The following is a 16,052-nucleotide window of genomic DNA, read 5'->3' on the forward strand; positions in this document are numbered from 1 at the left end:
TCAGGTGTGATCTGGTGGCCACCTATAAATTTATCAGGGTTGCTTATCAGGATCTGTGGGGAATGTCTGTTCATCAGAACCCCCCAAGGGATGACAAGATCGAATGGTCACGAACTCTGCTGTGACCAATTCAGGCTGGACATAAGAAAGAACTTCTTCACTGTCTGAGTCCCCAAGGTTTGGAACAGACTGCCACCAGAGGCAGTTCAAGCACCCACTTTGAACACCTTCAAGACACATTTGGATGCTTATCTTGCTGGGATCCTATGATCCCCACTGACTTCCTGCCCCTCGGGCAGGGGGCTCGACTCAATGATCTTCCGGGGTCCCTTCCAGGCCAAATGTCTATGATATCTATGACACCCTCCCCCCACCACATCTTGCAGCCATGGGAGGGAAAAATTCCAGACAACCCTCTGATTATTCGAATCTATACCTGGAAAATTATCACAAATTTATACATTTTCCATATATAGAATCTAATTATTGGGAAGGTCATCTTAAATTCAGGGTCAACTTCTATTTGAGTAAATATGGTACAGAGACAATTTTCAGTCCTTCAGCCATTCAGGCTCAAAATTCCTCTGCCAGGTCTCCACCTCAAGGGTGAATTTTTCTTGAAAAGTTTTGTTTAGTTCAGTAGTATCCAACAGCAAGACTGGGGAAATGTGCAATTTTGTCTTAATGTGAACTGTACTGTTGAAACGGTGCAATATTCCGGTGCTTTGGAGCAAGGAGCCTAGAATTTGGTGACAGCGAAGGGAGATCAGAAAGATGTGTTTTTTTGCTGTTCCTATAAAAATTAACCCCAAAGCCAAATTGAATACCTCTAAAAACATCACAGGTTGTTCATGTTCAGTAGAGACTTGTTAGAGTCTGATGGTTGAATTCTCTGCCCTGAGCATGCTGCATCCCAGAGCTACAGATGCATGCAGGCAGGCAGAAGACCTGTGAGAACCCAGTATCACAGGAAAGGCTTTGCAGGCAGGAGATGCCCATGCCAGGGTTGAACTGTACAATGAGGACATACCCACAGAGATGTAGAATGACTGTCTCAGAATTAACACAGAGAGATTGCGATGGGACTGATATTAGAGCCAGCGAGAGGTCCAATCCCGAGGCCTATGTTCTAACTAGCTGATGACACCACTACAGATTTTTTTCGTAGTCTTCATTCAAAGTAGATTCTCATGATAAAATATTTCTTTCATAAAGATTGAGCTATTGGTGCTTTAATTCCTTCTGAACACTCGTATAGCTCCCTCCCAGGACCATACGCATTATGCAAAGATTTCAGTCTAAATTGTGTGTCGGGGGGGTGGTTTGGTGGGGGAAAAGAGGGGAAAGAGGAGGGAAAGAGCACAATGACAAGAGCAGCGTTGTGGCAGCAATCCAGAGCAAAGTGTTTAGCAATCACTTGTGTCGTAATTCAGTCACCACTACCCCAGTCGGAAAGTCCCCCCTGCATTCCCAGAATCACGTAAATAAGATCTGTGGAGAATCCAGGGGATGTTCGCTGTACATTTTTTTCAAAACATGCATGTTAGGTGGGTTATGAATGAGGAAAGGGTGCCAATTCAAACTCAAGAAACACAAGAGTTGGCTTTTCTACAGGTTTGTTTTTTCGCCAGGTCTCAGCTCATCATGCAGGCAGAGCTGACACTGCTGCAGTAGCATAACATGGGATGGGCAAGCAGGGTACATGCCCTGGGTGCTGCCAAAGGGGAGGAGGGGTGCAGAAGGATGGAGAGGCTGTGCCTCACTCTCCCATCTCATGTTGCACCTACACAGAGGGCTGAAGGAAGCAGTTGGTGCAGGCAGTGTATATCATAGAGCACAAGGCATTCTGGGCATCAGAGTTTTTTTGTAGAGTGGCTGATAGGAGAAAGAACTGAGGCCTATTTTTTCCCGCTGAAATCAGCATTTTTTCTGCCTTCTTCACATGGACTTCTGCAGCAAAAAAAATGAGGTGGAAGTTTGCCCCCAGCAGCAACAAACTCTATTGCCACTATAGAGAAATACAGTTCCCAGAAAATCATGCACTCCATCACACGTCGCCTGATCACTGTTCCTGCCTGCTGCCCAGTGCTGAAGCAAGAGGCAGTGGGAGAAGGACGAGAGAGTATTGAGGCACATTCTGCCGACGTTACATCTCTGGTTTGCTGAACAATAGATGGAGAGTCACAGGTGCCAAACTTCAAAGCTGTTTGCGTACATGCCTGCAGATGCAAATCCATTGCTTCCCTTAGTTGAAATGAATGTACTGTAATTTTTAAAGCTGTTTATTTAGGAGCTGACACTTTGAGACATAACCATCATTTGAGGCACCTGTTAAGAACAGCAGTCATTCATCTCAAGACATGTGCTTTTGTCTGTATATACAGGAACACGCTCCCTGCTAAATCTGAGCAGACAATTTCTGGATTTCACAACAAAAAAAAATCTGTTCTTCAATCAGCTCTTTACCATCTATAAAACTTCAGCAAATGAAAATGAGGTCACCATGAACTATGCTATTCAGAAAGACTTATTTTTAAACAATACTTCTTCATTTAGTAATGAAGGCAGCTTATCTACTGGAGGACTAAATTTTTGGCAAGCATTAAAAAAATGAAGTTGAGTTCTTACTCCAATGGCAGCACATGAAGCAGTCATTAGAGGCATGAAAGGAATTGTCTAACTCAATGGAATTTCTTAAACTTTTACCTTTGGGCTGCGATTAGGTCAGAGAAGTTTCATGATCTCTAAATAGTATTTCTTTGGAAAGTGGAGAAAGGGGTGGTTAGACTGCTGAAAATAAGAGCTAGAGCTGGAACAGGTACCTGAACTTTAACCTATACCAGTGCACAGCAGAACTGCAATAAGGTCTTATGATTCATATTTTATACTAATTTAACTTCCCCTTCTCTGAAAATGTTCAAACTGAATGAACACAGGTGTGGTGAGAAAGAAGGAAAAACGAGATCACACTTTTCATGACCTCTGTGGACATCTGCCCCTGAGAAAGTATCTTAAACCAGTCTCATTAGCTGCTGGGGCAAGAATAAAGTGGTCTTTGTGAGGCAGACAACGACTCGTTTAGAATGCACTCCTACCTTCCTATATTAGGAAGTTCACCTACTGCTGAAAGTAGTTTTCAAGTAATAGAGCCAGTTGCAAAGGCCTGTCTACATAAGGGAAACTTTCCTAACAACTGGAACCTATTTTAAAACCAGTTCAGAGAAACCAATTTTAAAAACAGCTGGAGTTATAATACAGCCCATGCTTCTGGCAGCTAGAACCTTTTCTACTGAACCCATTCCAAATCTGTAATCAGTAAGTTTTGAAACAGGATTTTTTCTTCGGTGTTGGCCAGGCAATGAAATGAAAGGGTAACTAGGTTTTACCTTTATTCTCTAGTAGAGTCAGGATGCAGTCTCATCTTTTGAAACAATTATTGAAAATAGTTCTGTTCAGACCCCATAAGCAAATAAACCATAAGCAAAGAGATCACATTCAGCAAAGATTCTGCCTGCCTAAGACAGGGTTTCAAGATGCCTTTGATAAGGCAGTCTTAGCAACATCTATACTGCCAACTTCAACTTTCTGAGCACCCATGAATAAGTCCAACCAAAACCATACCATTTTGCTTAACAGATGGCTGAGAGAAGGTTAGGTCTTCTTATTATTTGCCTTCCAGGTTTTGAAACTTTAGGGCTTTTATTTCCTAAGTTTTACTCAATATTCACAAGGTCCAGCCACATTTTTTGTTCATGAAACTGGAGAAACTGATGTAATCTTACATCTGTAGGAGCCTGGGCTTTAGGGAAAAACATCAATCGTTACAAGGTTCATGGTACAATTGCAAAATCGCTGCAAGGCTGCATTAGTATCCAAAGGGGAGACAAACTCCTCCAGAGAACAGAAATTCCCTTCTACCCAAATCAGCACAAACCCTGCCCTATATCCAGGCAAGCTAGAGGAGGAGATCCTAGAGCTTAGAGCTACAGGACACTTTTGCACATGCTCAGACGTGTTCTCATTAGAACGTGTCACAGCAGGCTCGATTAATCGAACAAGCTTTCGTTAAAGAGTCCCTGCCACCATTTTGAAATGCAGGACGCTGAATACACAAGATGCTGCAGGCATTTTAATTACAGTGGCTCCCAAGAGCTGCTCTCACTAAATTTCCCCCGCACCCCCACCCCAGAGTATGTGTGTAGCTCCTCTTGGTGCCTGTTTCTTCCCAACCAATGGCAGAGGGGAAAAAAGAGAAAGTTAAAATACAGTTTATGCACTTGAGAGCCAGATCATTGTCTCTCACCCACCAATCCCCCCACCTGACCCAAAAGTCCCATTCTGCTACCTGTGCTGTAGATAAAACGCTGTTCAGCGCACAATTCGACATACCTGATGTTTTCATTGAGGGTGTAAAGTTCGTTGTTTTGCAAGCCTCCCCCTTTGAACACATTTATCACTGCTGTTTGAACACTGCCAGAAAGAAATGAGACAGTATTACAACCATAAATAACACGTGTCAGGATGATTTAGTACATGGAGCAATCTGAACCAGCAGCCAAGAGCCAAGTGGATATAATGGGGTGGGAAGGTTAATTGCACTTAGATACTTCCACTTTTTCTCCCCTGGAAATCATCACTCTTGTTTGCCTATGTCTCTCATGGGAGACAGAGCAGAACAAATGTAGCCTGTGTCTACAGTAGGTGAAGGAAAGCCATCATAGGCACACAGAATACATCATAAAACCAAGGCTGCATGTGAGCTCCTGAACTGCTACCGGACCTTTCCCACAGTACCCAGGACAAGGAGTTTTGGTGTCGTTAAACTCAGTTCTTCACGACAAAATGGTACTGGGAGTACAAGCTAAATCTTTGCAACATTTTTGGGGCAAGTTATGTAGGTCAAGGCTGTCAAATTCATCTGGATTTATAGTCTGGATAAGTCACATAGGGTTGATCCATAAGCCAGATCCAGAACCATGTCATCAGGCCCACAACGGCTGCTTGTGGGACTGGAAATTTGGCAGTGGAAGTGTCAAATCCTGCAGCTTCCCAAACCACAGCAACCGCCACTTTTCCCATTGCCAGATTTCTGGGAGCTGTGGTAATAAATGCTGCCATCATTCATCCAGCCACCTTACGCTGGCCCCATGAGAAGCTCTGCAGGCCTAATGCCATGGCTCTGTGAGCCATATCTTTTTATATCTCTGCTGTAGATAATAACAGTTCAGTCAGATCCAGCCTGCTCCCATGTATTGCAGTCATTGCTTGTAAAATGTTTCCTAGTGTGCACTCAAAAGTAGTCTCTTAATTAATATTTTATTTGCCTACTGTAGACAAGGTCTTTCCAGTATCTTCTGCTTTATGATATACACTGGAGATGCTTGATTATTAGGGAATACTAGGATAAGTCACATACAGCTTCATGCCACCAACAGACAACTTTACCAGCTGCCAGAATTGGAGCAGAAGCAGCTTTAGAAACCACCACAAAAGGCTAAAGATTTCTCTATGCATTTGAAAACTGACCTTTTGCTAACATTGTTTGCCAACCATGGGTCCTCCTGAACTCCTGCCAAAATGGCTTAACTGTTAGTGCATATGGACACAGTCTCTCTCAACACATCCACAGAGAGCACGGTCAAATCAACCAGTCTCCAATCTGTGTCGACGATGGGTCAGTCCCACAATGTAGACAAAACTGGAAAAGTTCTAGAAATTTGTTCAAGCCTACTACCAAACTAGCTAAGTTGTAAAAGCCTTTAAGTACCACATTTCAGACCCACGAGGTCAATACCTAGAGACCTTCACAAACCAAGCCATGTTTGGCCTAGGCCCACTGGATCCTCCTCACCTGTTCCATGCAGAGTTGGAGCTGAGCTGCAAAGCCTGGCGCGCTGCTTGAAACCGTGGCAAGTCACTGAGCACTGGAGAGCTCATGAAGCGAGGCCTGGGTCTTCGAAATGAACCCATCTTCTGGAATGGGAAAGCAAAGGGTGGGACTAGGGTGGAGCCCCCAGTCATAGATTCAGATGGAGTGGAAGCAGGTAGGCTGGGAGCTGTCTTCTTCTGAAGGTCAGACTAAGGACGGTGCAAAGGATGCAACTGCACTGGCACAGACTGGGTCCCCGTTCTTCAAACCCAAGGGGTCAAACTGCAGCAAAAGCAAAAGCAAGTCTTCAAGTAAGTGTTTCCCAAAACAGAGGTCGAGGACTAGTGTAGTCCTGGGCTTTAAAAATGAAGACAGATAAAGGGCAGAGAGGGGGAGGAAGAAAAACTATTTAAAGCCTTAATCACCATTCCCATAATGAATAAGGCAAAGCTGATAGCTCTTCAACAGCATTGCCCTGTTGTCTTGCCCCTGCAGTAGCCAGTCATAAAAACAAGCCATGGTAGAAACCTGCAGGCTTAAGCCACTCCTTTCCTCTCCCTTCAATTTAGCCTGGTGTTTCTCCTCTCCTCCCACTTCAATTTAGGTCATCTTTCTAAAGTACAAGAGGGACTTTAGAAATGCCTTAATTATAGTGCTATATATTCATATGCCTGCCCTAGGGAGCATCAAGTTGGGAGGGGAAACTGCAGAGAATACAAATAAAAAAGGAAAAAGATGCATACCAAGGGAAAGAGGACAATAAACAATGGAAGCTGTTCTGTGGCAAGAACATGGTGAGAAGTAAATAAAGGTGCCCAAACATGAGTCTATAATGAGTAAGAAAAGAAGGGGCTTCTACAAAAGATGCTAGGGAACCAGTGATTTAATTAAAAGGCACATTGGGTTTTTGATCCACATAGTCTAGCAGTTGCTTCTGTCTATCTACAAAGCATACAACTCTTCCCTTTGATTATCATCTTCATACAGATGAACAAGTAGCCCTCGGTAAACCAGATAAATGTCAGAGGTTAAGCTGGGTTTGGATAAACCCATAGAAATTCAGAGTTGAGCCAAAGCTCCTGTTGTATTTAGCTGGATAGTATTTCAGGAGTTTGCAGGCAATATGGGTGGGGGGCAACTGAGCTAAACACTCAGGAGATAGAAGGCAAACATCTCTTTCTTTTCTATTACGTCAAGAGAAAACCAGGAAAAATAAGTAAATTAGGATGCCTATGGTAAAACAACAACATTCCCATTCAATGATTATCCCCTGAGGGCATGATCCATTTCTAGCAGCTTTGGGAAGCTTTATTGCCCCCTCTGCCCCCAACCCACACATTTCATAGTTTCATAGTTTCTAGGGTCGGAAGGGACCTGAGCAGATCATCTAGTCCGACTAGAATTATTTCTTGAATGTCAGGCTTGGCAGGTTTCTCCCTACTGAGCTAGTCGCATTAGGATCGAGCCCTTCTCCCTACCCCCATCCTTGACGTCCATTCGCTAGATTCTGACCAATTGCTCTAAAACTAGCATGCACTCTGCAGTTTGCCCCAGATCATATTATCCCAGACTCTAAGGAAGCATGAGAAACTGAAAAGAACTAGAAAACCCAATGATTTATGCTGGGCGTCCCTCAAAATCCCCTTTTTCAACCAGACTTACATTGTATTACAAGGGTATCGGGATCTTGTGCTTTGACTAGAAATTACTGAAACAGACCTCATTTATGAAGCACTGACAATACGTTCAAAGGAATAAAATCACCAAGACATCATCCCAAAGCCCTACAATCTGTAACCCTGTGCAGAAAACTCCAGGTACATTATTTAGACACATTTAACTTAATTTGGATAAGCTCTTTCTGGTGCAAACAGTGATGCTCAAATCCATTTTTTCTGCCACTGAACCTGTTAATGAAGCAAATCCCCTGATAATCTGCTGAATGTTGGCATGATAGGGTGTTTTGGGATAAAGTGCCTCTAGCTGGATGTGTTGCTAAAAACAAGGAAAAAAGTTAGCAGTGAGAGAGTTAACTGTGCTGACATTTTTCATCTTTAGATTTAAAAACTAACAACTCAAAGAAGTGAATAAAAACAGTTCATACCTCTCAGAGGTATGACAATATAAAGGCTAGGTAAAGGGAGAATATAAAGGCTTGAAGGGAAAATCCCTATGTATTTTTTCAGAGCCAATGCAATGACATTAGTTTAGACCAGTGTAGGAAATAGGAGCGTTAGGTGAAAACTTGTGTCGCTCTGCTTGACTTTATATCATTAGTAGCATCCCACCTACCTAACAAAAGAAAGCCCATGTGTATTTAACACAGCTAAATCACAGCATGTCATTAGGCCGTGTTCAGTTGACATTTTTAATGGTTTTCTTTGCAGTCAAGAGTGCTAAAACAACTAAATGAAATTTTAGATCCTGGAGCACAAATCTGTGAAAAGAGATCTGCTAGTGTGAATTTCTTTGGCTGGATTCTACAGATTTTTAAAGCCATGGGGGATCTTTATGATCCTCTGGCCCTACCTCCTGCAAATTCATTAGCTAAATTCCCCAGCAAATTCCACAGTTGCAGATTCATGAGATAAACAGGGTCCTGTGACAAACTTCCTGAATGGCTGTTATTAAAAGAACATGCTTGCTCTTGCTCACGGAGACTTACGTGCTGTTTTCCTTAACCTTCTGTCAAAAAAAGTCACCCAGACAGATAGTACATGTTCTCATCTAAGTCCAGAAGATAAACACATTCCCTTCGCCCACAGCCATCACTACAGGTCACCGTCAAGAACTGAACATAAGACGTGCAGCATGAAGGGCCTAATCCAATGATCTCATAGATCAGTGGGAGCCTTTCCATTGCTTTAGGACTCAGATACATGAGGACTTAAAACACTTTGGCTAAGAGAATTAGTAAACTGTTATCTGCATATGGCCCATCCACTAGGGGGCATTACAAATCATTGGCATTGGCCATTTCCAATTGTGAGTGCTAACAATTACTTCTGCCTCCAGCCTCTCCCCACTGCCTTCTTTTGCTATGTTCAGGCCATCAAAAAGCAACAGACAACTCACAAGAAAGCATATTTTTGCTAGAGCAAATGTTAATTTTGCAGACCTAATTTATATCAGTGATTCTCAACCAGGGTCCCTCAAAATCTTTTCAAGGGTGCCCCAAGGTGCCATGCAATGTTTCCATGGTTAGGTGTGCAAACATGAGTCTGAGATTTCAGGCAGGAATCCATAGTATTAAAAACACTCTCACCTGTTGTGGTCTTTCCAAGTTCTTCGCAAATGAGAAACTGCTTTATTATTTCCCCATAATCAAAAAATAAGAGGCAGCTAAGAGCTAGCATTTTCCAAGGAGTGTCTCACGTCTAATGAAGTTGAGAACCACTGAGCTATAAATCAAGCATCCAAGTGAGGCCCCTAGCTCCTCCTTATTGCTCTGCAACATCTGCCAAAAGCCATGAGACCCAGTTTTTCTTTCCACAGTAAATACTTTATACCCAGATATCTTAAGACAAGGTTCCCTTGTAAACACTACCTTCATTTTCACAGGCATATTTTGTTAGTATTTTATTGGTTGTGTCTCTTTTATGTGTTTCATAATGTGCAATTTGTAGAGGGTTTTTTTGCTGAGAGAGGCTATCTTTGCGGTTGGAGAGGCATCAATGTAGTTATAGGTTTGTAAGGAGTCTTCATGACATCCTGGCTAATTTTGGCTACCAGGAATGCACAGTATGTAACAAATTGCTGAGTATGACAAGTTTATAACTGTTTCTGCTCCATTTTCTCTGAAATCTAGTAAAGAATTATACACACACACACAAAGCATTTCAGGAAAAGGCATTCACTTCTGATGTTCCTTCAATCTTCTCCAGACATGTCCTCTTTCTTCCTCCTTCTTCAGCAAACCCTCACAGTCAAGGATGATTGTCCTCTGTTATTATCTTATCCGTGTGTCCAAAGATGGCTGATCAGGCCTACCCAGGATTGAAAGCCTCTACTGCAACTTGGGCATGTGTTTCCGTGTGGGTTGGGTGGTGCTGGATTCTTGATTTGGTCTGCAACACACTGGTTTTATTGTTCAAACACTTCCATCTCCTGTTGTTGTGAGGTTTCGAAGTACTGAGATCCTTGCAACAAACTCTTCCTCCATTTGGGGTGGTCTTGGGTAATGACCTCCCATGAGTTGATATTGATGTTGCATTTTTTTAAGCTGACCTCAAGAACATCCCTGAAGTGCTTTCTCTGGCCTCCTATTGAGTGGACATGTTGGCTGAGCTGGGAGAATAAAACTTGTTTCAGGAGTCTGGAGTCAGACATTTGGCTGACATGGCTGGCCCAACGAAGTTGATGTCAGATGATCTCACCTCAATGCTCATGGTGTTTGCTTGCAGGAGGAGGCTAATGTTGGTGCATCTGTCTTCCCACTGGATTTGAAGGGTCTTCCACAGGCAGTGTTGATGGTACTTCTCCAAAAACTTTAGATGTCTCCTGTACATTGTCCATGTCTCAGGTCTGTATAGCAAGATTGGGATCATGAATGCTTGATAAATCATGAGCTTGGTTTCAGATCTGATGCTGTGATCTTCAAACACGCATTTCTTCAGGCATCCAAAGTCTACACTTGCACATTTAGGCAATGTTGGATTTCTTCATTGAAGTCAACCTTCTGCAAAAGATGGCTTCTGAGATATGGGAAATATTCAATGTTCCGTACAGTCTCACCATGGATCTGGATTAATGGAACTGGGGACTGTTTATTAGGAGCTTGTTGGTGGAAGACCTTAGTCTTCTGAACGTTAAGCATCCAGCCCATTTTCTTCCATGCCTCAGTAAAGACGTCAACAATTATCTGAAGGTCTGCTTCTGAGTGAATACATGCTACAGCATCATCAGTGTACTGGAACTCAGTGATTGAGGTCATGGTGATCTTGGTTTTGGCTCAGAGTTGGCTGAGGTTAAACAGCTTGCCATCCATTCGGTAGTTTAGCTCCACTGCAGCTGGAAGTTTGTTGGCGGTCAGATGTGACATCACGGCAAGGAATATTAAGAAGAATGTTGGACTGATGAGACAGCCTTGCTTAACTCCCCCCATTTTAACCTCAAAGGGTGATAGATCCATTACTGAGAACCACCACTCACATACCATGATGGAGCAGGCAGAAAATGGTGACAAATTTTGGTGGGTATCTGTACTTCAGAAAGATCCTCCACAACCCTTCTTGGCTGACAAGAGTCAAAAGCTTTCATGAGGCCATAGAAGGCCATGTACAGAGGCTTATGCTGTTCCCAGCATTTCTCCTGCAGCTGGAAAGATCATGTTAGTTGTGCCTCTTGATGCCCTAAATCCACACTGAGATTCCAGGAGGAGCTCTTCAGCAAGTGGAAGGAATGGCTCAGGAGGGTTTTCGCAATGTTCTTTCCTGTGGCAGACAGAAAGGTGATACCTCTGTAGTTTCCACAGTCAGACTTGTGTCCTTTCTTGAAGATTGTCACAACCATGGCATCCCTGAGGTAGGCTGGGATGTCCTCATCATTCCAGATCCTCAAGATGGGGGCAAGAAGCTGTGATGTGAGCTCCTCTCCCTCCTGCTTGAAGATTCCACCAGGGATTCCCATCCACTCCAGATGCCTTGTTCCTCATCTGCTTGATGGCTTTCCTCGCCTCGTCCAGGGTTGGAGGATTCTGAAATCAGCTCTGACTGGGTGTTGTGGGATGGAGCTGAGAAACCTCTCGTCAACCACAGACTAGATTGAGAAGGTCTTCAAAATGTTCATTCCAATGGGCATTGGTGGCTCCTCTTTCCTTGATCAGGTTTCTCCCATCCTTGGAGGAGGCCATCTATGGTCCAGACACTCAGGGACCAACCCTTTCTCCATCAGGTTTCCTCCATCCTTCCTCCATTGGCAGTGGGGTTGGTCCTTGAGTGCTTCGGGTTGGTCCCTTAGTGCACAGACCAGAGATGGCTTTGGTAGCAATGAAGAAACCACACATATCATGAATATCAGCAAAACATAACAATATTATATTTATATTTACAACAATAATGCCCAGCTGTAATCATACTTACCACTTGTTATGCGTGGATCCCAAAATGCTTTACAAAGGAGAGAAGCATTGCTATCCTTTAAAATGAGGGCTAGCAGATGAAGTGGCTTAGCCAAGGTCACCCAGCACATCAGTAATAAAACTAAAAATAGAGCCCAAATGTCCTGAGTGACAATTTAGTATTCTAGTCACTCAACTATGTTGTCTTATTTTTGCTAATGTCCACATATGAGTACTGACTGCAATACAAGGACAGCACTGGTCAGCAGCAGTGTGTGCCACACGGTCCAGTCCTGCAGAACACCTCCAAGTGCAACAGAATAATTCAGCCTTCATACCAATTCCATCATTGTCTTCCCCAACCAGATTCCCCATCCACCCACCTAACAGTATTTCAGACAGGAAGCTTGCTGAAGATCAAGGAGACGTGATATTATCTTTCACTCTACCCCCCACCCATTGCCCAACACCTGAACTTATCAACTAGTCCCAAAAGATAAGCTTACTAACCTATATGCAAAAAGCCTCCAGAGCCCAGACAAAGCACATTTGCCTTGTACGTACAGTCAAGACACTCAGATTTCTGTTGTCTTCAACTGGTCTCCAACTGCCTGAACTGAGGAAATGCACATAAACTAGCAACAGTGTAATTGCATCCATCTGCAGGAAGTTACACGTTAGAAAACACTTCCATGAGAGATCTAAAAGAATACAGGACTTAGGAAAACAGGCAGCTCCTGGACCATCCTCTGAATTTCAAAGCAAACATTTCCTGAAGGAATCCTCAAATCACCACTAACCATGATCATGAGGAACCTCTCAGGAAACAACCACATACATACTGGTATATCTCTTAGGATCTGGTTTTTTAGTTTGTTTTGTTTTTACCTTTTCTTAAAATTTAAAAAAGATAGCCTCTCCCCATAAGCAAACCATATCAGTGCTCCAAGTTATTAGTTGATGGTCTACAAAGCAAACAAAAGATAAAGAACTGATTATATAACTATTTTAGCAAAAGGCACCCCTGCAACAGACAAAAATACATTTGACTGTCTAGAAGAGAAGCAAGATCAGCCAAAATAGTTGTTCCTTATGGGAAATGGTGTCCAAGAGATAGAGACTGGCAACACTTTGTCAAAAATATGCATTTTTTTGATGATCCAGGGTTCATTCAACAAATACTTAACAAGAGTACAGACTGTTAGTATCTTGAGTAATGTCAAATTTCCCTTGATCTTTTTCTCTGCAAGATCCAGAGAAGGGGCCAATATGCACTGGAATCAAGTTATTTGGCAAAGGCAATGCGGGTGTTGGAAGAGCTGCCAGTGGGAACGCTGGGGTAGCAATAAGGACTGAGGGGCTTGCGATACGGTAACTGGCACCACTTGTGTTTGTCAAGACCATAAGCCACAAGACAAAAAGCAACTTTAAACCCAATGCAGAAAAATCAAAAAAATCAAAAAATTGAAGGAGCCCTATTCACTCTACCACAGCTTCACACCACTCCTCAAAACTAGCCAACACAACCCAGATACCTTAAGTCACACTTTTCACTTTATGCCACTCTAGAAATAAAAGAATGAAGACATTCAACTTTTTAATGTGATTCTTGTAAGCAAGAGATCTCCTTCATTCTCCTTCTCACTTTATATACTTTTGTGCCACTGTAGGATAAGGTTAAACTTAGTACTGGAAAAGACATGATGTGCCAGAAGAGTTAAGGACTTTTCCATAAAGCTCTAGGAAACATAAATAATCATTTAAAAAAGAACGCCCCACTGTCCTAGATTTACAAATCCACATTTGGCTCTCTTTAGTAAAAACATAGCTCTGTTCCATGCAGTCAGTCTTTTAGATATGAAAAGGTATAGAAAAAATATCTATCAGCTGCTTCTCATTCAAGCCCGGTAAATCTTTAACAGAATGTGTGATCAGTAAATCCTTGATTTGCGTTCAACAGATAAGGTTCAAAGATAGTTTTATTTCTGAATCATGCTTCTTTAAATAATTTACTGACAGATGTGAGCAGTTCACAGAATTGTACCATTCAAAATGGTGTGCTTGTGCATGGGTGTAGTTTACATGTTTCCAATGAATGCAGATCGAGTCTGCTACTGTTAAGTTCACAATCCAGCTTCCATTCTTTTTTCCAATTATTCAGTTTCCTCAAGAAAAATCTGTAAGAGGTTTTAAGTTATGAAGGGTTGCAACAATGGAGGAATGATAATTAATTTAGGATGTATTCACATAATTATTAAAACCCCACTCTGAAATTGATTCAGATGTGAAAATGTGCCTTAACTCAAGGATAGCTGAAAACAGTAAGTTTGAAGTTTAAAATCTAAATCAGTAGAAGTCTTCCTGTGACTTCTACAGGATTTGAAGTATGATCACAGGAGCAGACTGATAAAGGTATTTAGGCACCCCAAACTTTTGGAATTTTCAAAATCCCCAAATCCCTCTAGGTACCCACAGGACCACAGAAATTTGGCACCTGGATGCTTTTGAAAATCCCCCTTGGATGCTTTACCTACACCTTACATGGTCCACTTTTGAAATGCTGACTCATTAAAATGTTGGGCTTGGTCCAACAGCCCTGCAAAGAAATGGGCACCTTACCATGCATCTCAACCTGCTTGAACCAAAGCAAGGCAAGAACATTTACTTATGTAATCAGTCTTATTCACTTAAATAGGACTTCTCATGCCAAAAAAGGATTACTCATTATTTATTTACTGTCACATGCTATTTCCAAATATTGAAGAAAGACAGCCCATGGACTGAGGCACTTCAAATCCATGGGTGAGGTGAGGACTAAACTACAAGGCTAAATAAACACCTTTGATCAGATTGTCAAATCATGCACATCAAAAGAAAGTATCTTCTGTGAGTACATTAAAACTTTGTTTACTCTGAAAATCCCAGTGGCAAAAAAAAGAAGAAAAAGAAAAACTTGTAAATTCTGCAAGCAGAAACTCCAGGTGAAGGAACTAGACTTCACTTAGGACACAAGACTATGAACTTAACAAGTATTTGAGATTTCAATCCCCCAAAACAGAACCTGAGTCAGAAAAACTACTCCACATAGGTTCAGCTTCACTCTTCACCAGGGTTGCTCTAGCCCCTGGAAGTCATAAACCTATGCCTAGCTGACGTTTTCAGTGCCAGTGGCAATTTGCAAATAAGAGGACTTTGACCAGCCCACAAGTGCAAATCCCATCTCTGCCATGAAGCTCCTGCCTCTGATAATCACCAGCTTCCCACCAACACCTACAGTATAAGCCAGTAAATGGCATCTCTTAAGGGGCACCGATTTTTTTTAGCCTAGACCCTGAATGTAGGAGCATGTGGCATAGCAGCATCTCTTTCTCTTTAGCATTAGAAAGGGAGTTGAATTTTTCAATTCCTTGTCAAAAATCATCTTGTAAATATGCGTGTAAGGAAATTTGTATGATCAGAAAATTATGTATTATTGTATTATAAGGAAAATATGTAGGATTGTATTATATTTGTATTATTATTCTTTGTGTTAAAACCTAAGGAGATATTTGTATTATCAGAAAAATCAAAAAGCAAAACTTGCTTTCATAAATTGCTATCACTTATGTCCCCCCACTGCCCCCTCCCCATTTAAATTAAGGCAGACAACAGCTCTAAGCACAGGCTGACCTTGCCACTATATTTTCTTTGAAAATGTTTTTGCAGCAGCTAACAGCCACAGCACCAACCCTTCCTCCCCTTGATTCTGATCTGTTTTCATGTAGACAGTCATTCAAAAAGCCCCAAACTGAGACAAGCTGAGATATAAGCTTCAGCTTCGGCAGGTCTTCATTTGGGTAACACCTACACCCTCTACACAGACATGCTGATAAAACCCTCCTACTTGCAATGAAAAGCAAACCCAAACTGGATGGCATGTAGGAGTTGCCTCAAGGGCTGGTAAAGTTAGTGTCTACCCAGTGGTGCTACACTGTCAGCCACCAGTGGCATAAAAAAACCACACGCCCCCAACAGCTGCAGAAAAAAGTGTCCAGGGTGCAAAAGCTAGGGGTGCAGATTTATAGATAAGCTGGGCTGGAAGGGCCTCCAGAGGTCATCTAGTCCAACCCGCTACCTGAGGCAGGA

At 42.3% G+C, this 16,052-nt stretch overlaps 1 protein-coding gene across 1 annotated transcript in view; it reads right to left on the reverse strand.

Moving 5' to 3' along the window:
* The window catches only part of PRR5L (proline rich 5 like), a 57,353-nt gene extending 51,202 nt beyond the window's left edge, over positions 1-6,151 (reverse strand). Inside the window, exons 1-2 of the mRNA XM_019519385.1 lie at positions 5,852-6,151; positions 4,390-4,470 (exon numbers count right to left, since the gene is read on the reverse strand). Of these exons, the coding sequence (XP_019374930.1) occupies positions 4,390-4,470; positions 5,852-6,021 (251 nt within the window). The 5' untranslated portion in view covers positions 6,022-6,151. The remainder of the gene's footprint in view (positions 1-4,389; positions 4,471-5,851) is intronic.
* Between the last annotated feature and the right edge of the window lie 9,901 nt (positions 6,152-16,052).

This window comes from Gavialis gangeticus, unplaced genomic scaffold, assembly GCF_001723915.1.
Source record: "Gavialis gangeticus isolate Ggan-Ray unplaced genomic scaffold, GavGan_comp1, whole genome shotgun sequence".
Classification (NCBI taxonomy): domain Eukaryota; kingdom Metazoa; phylum Chordata; order Crocodylia; family Gavialidae; genus Gavialis; species Gavialis gangeticus.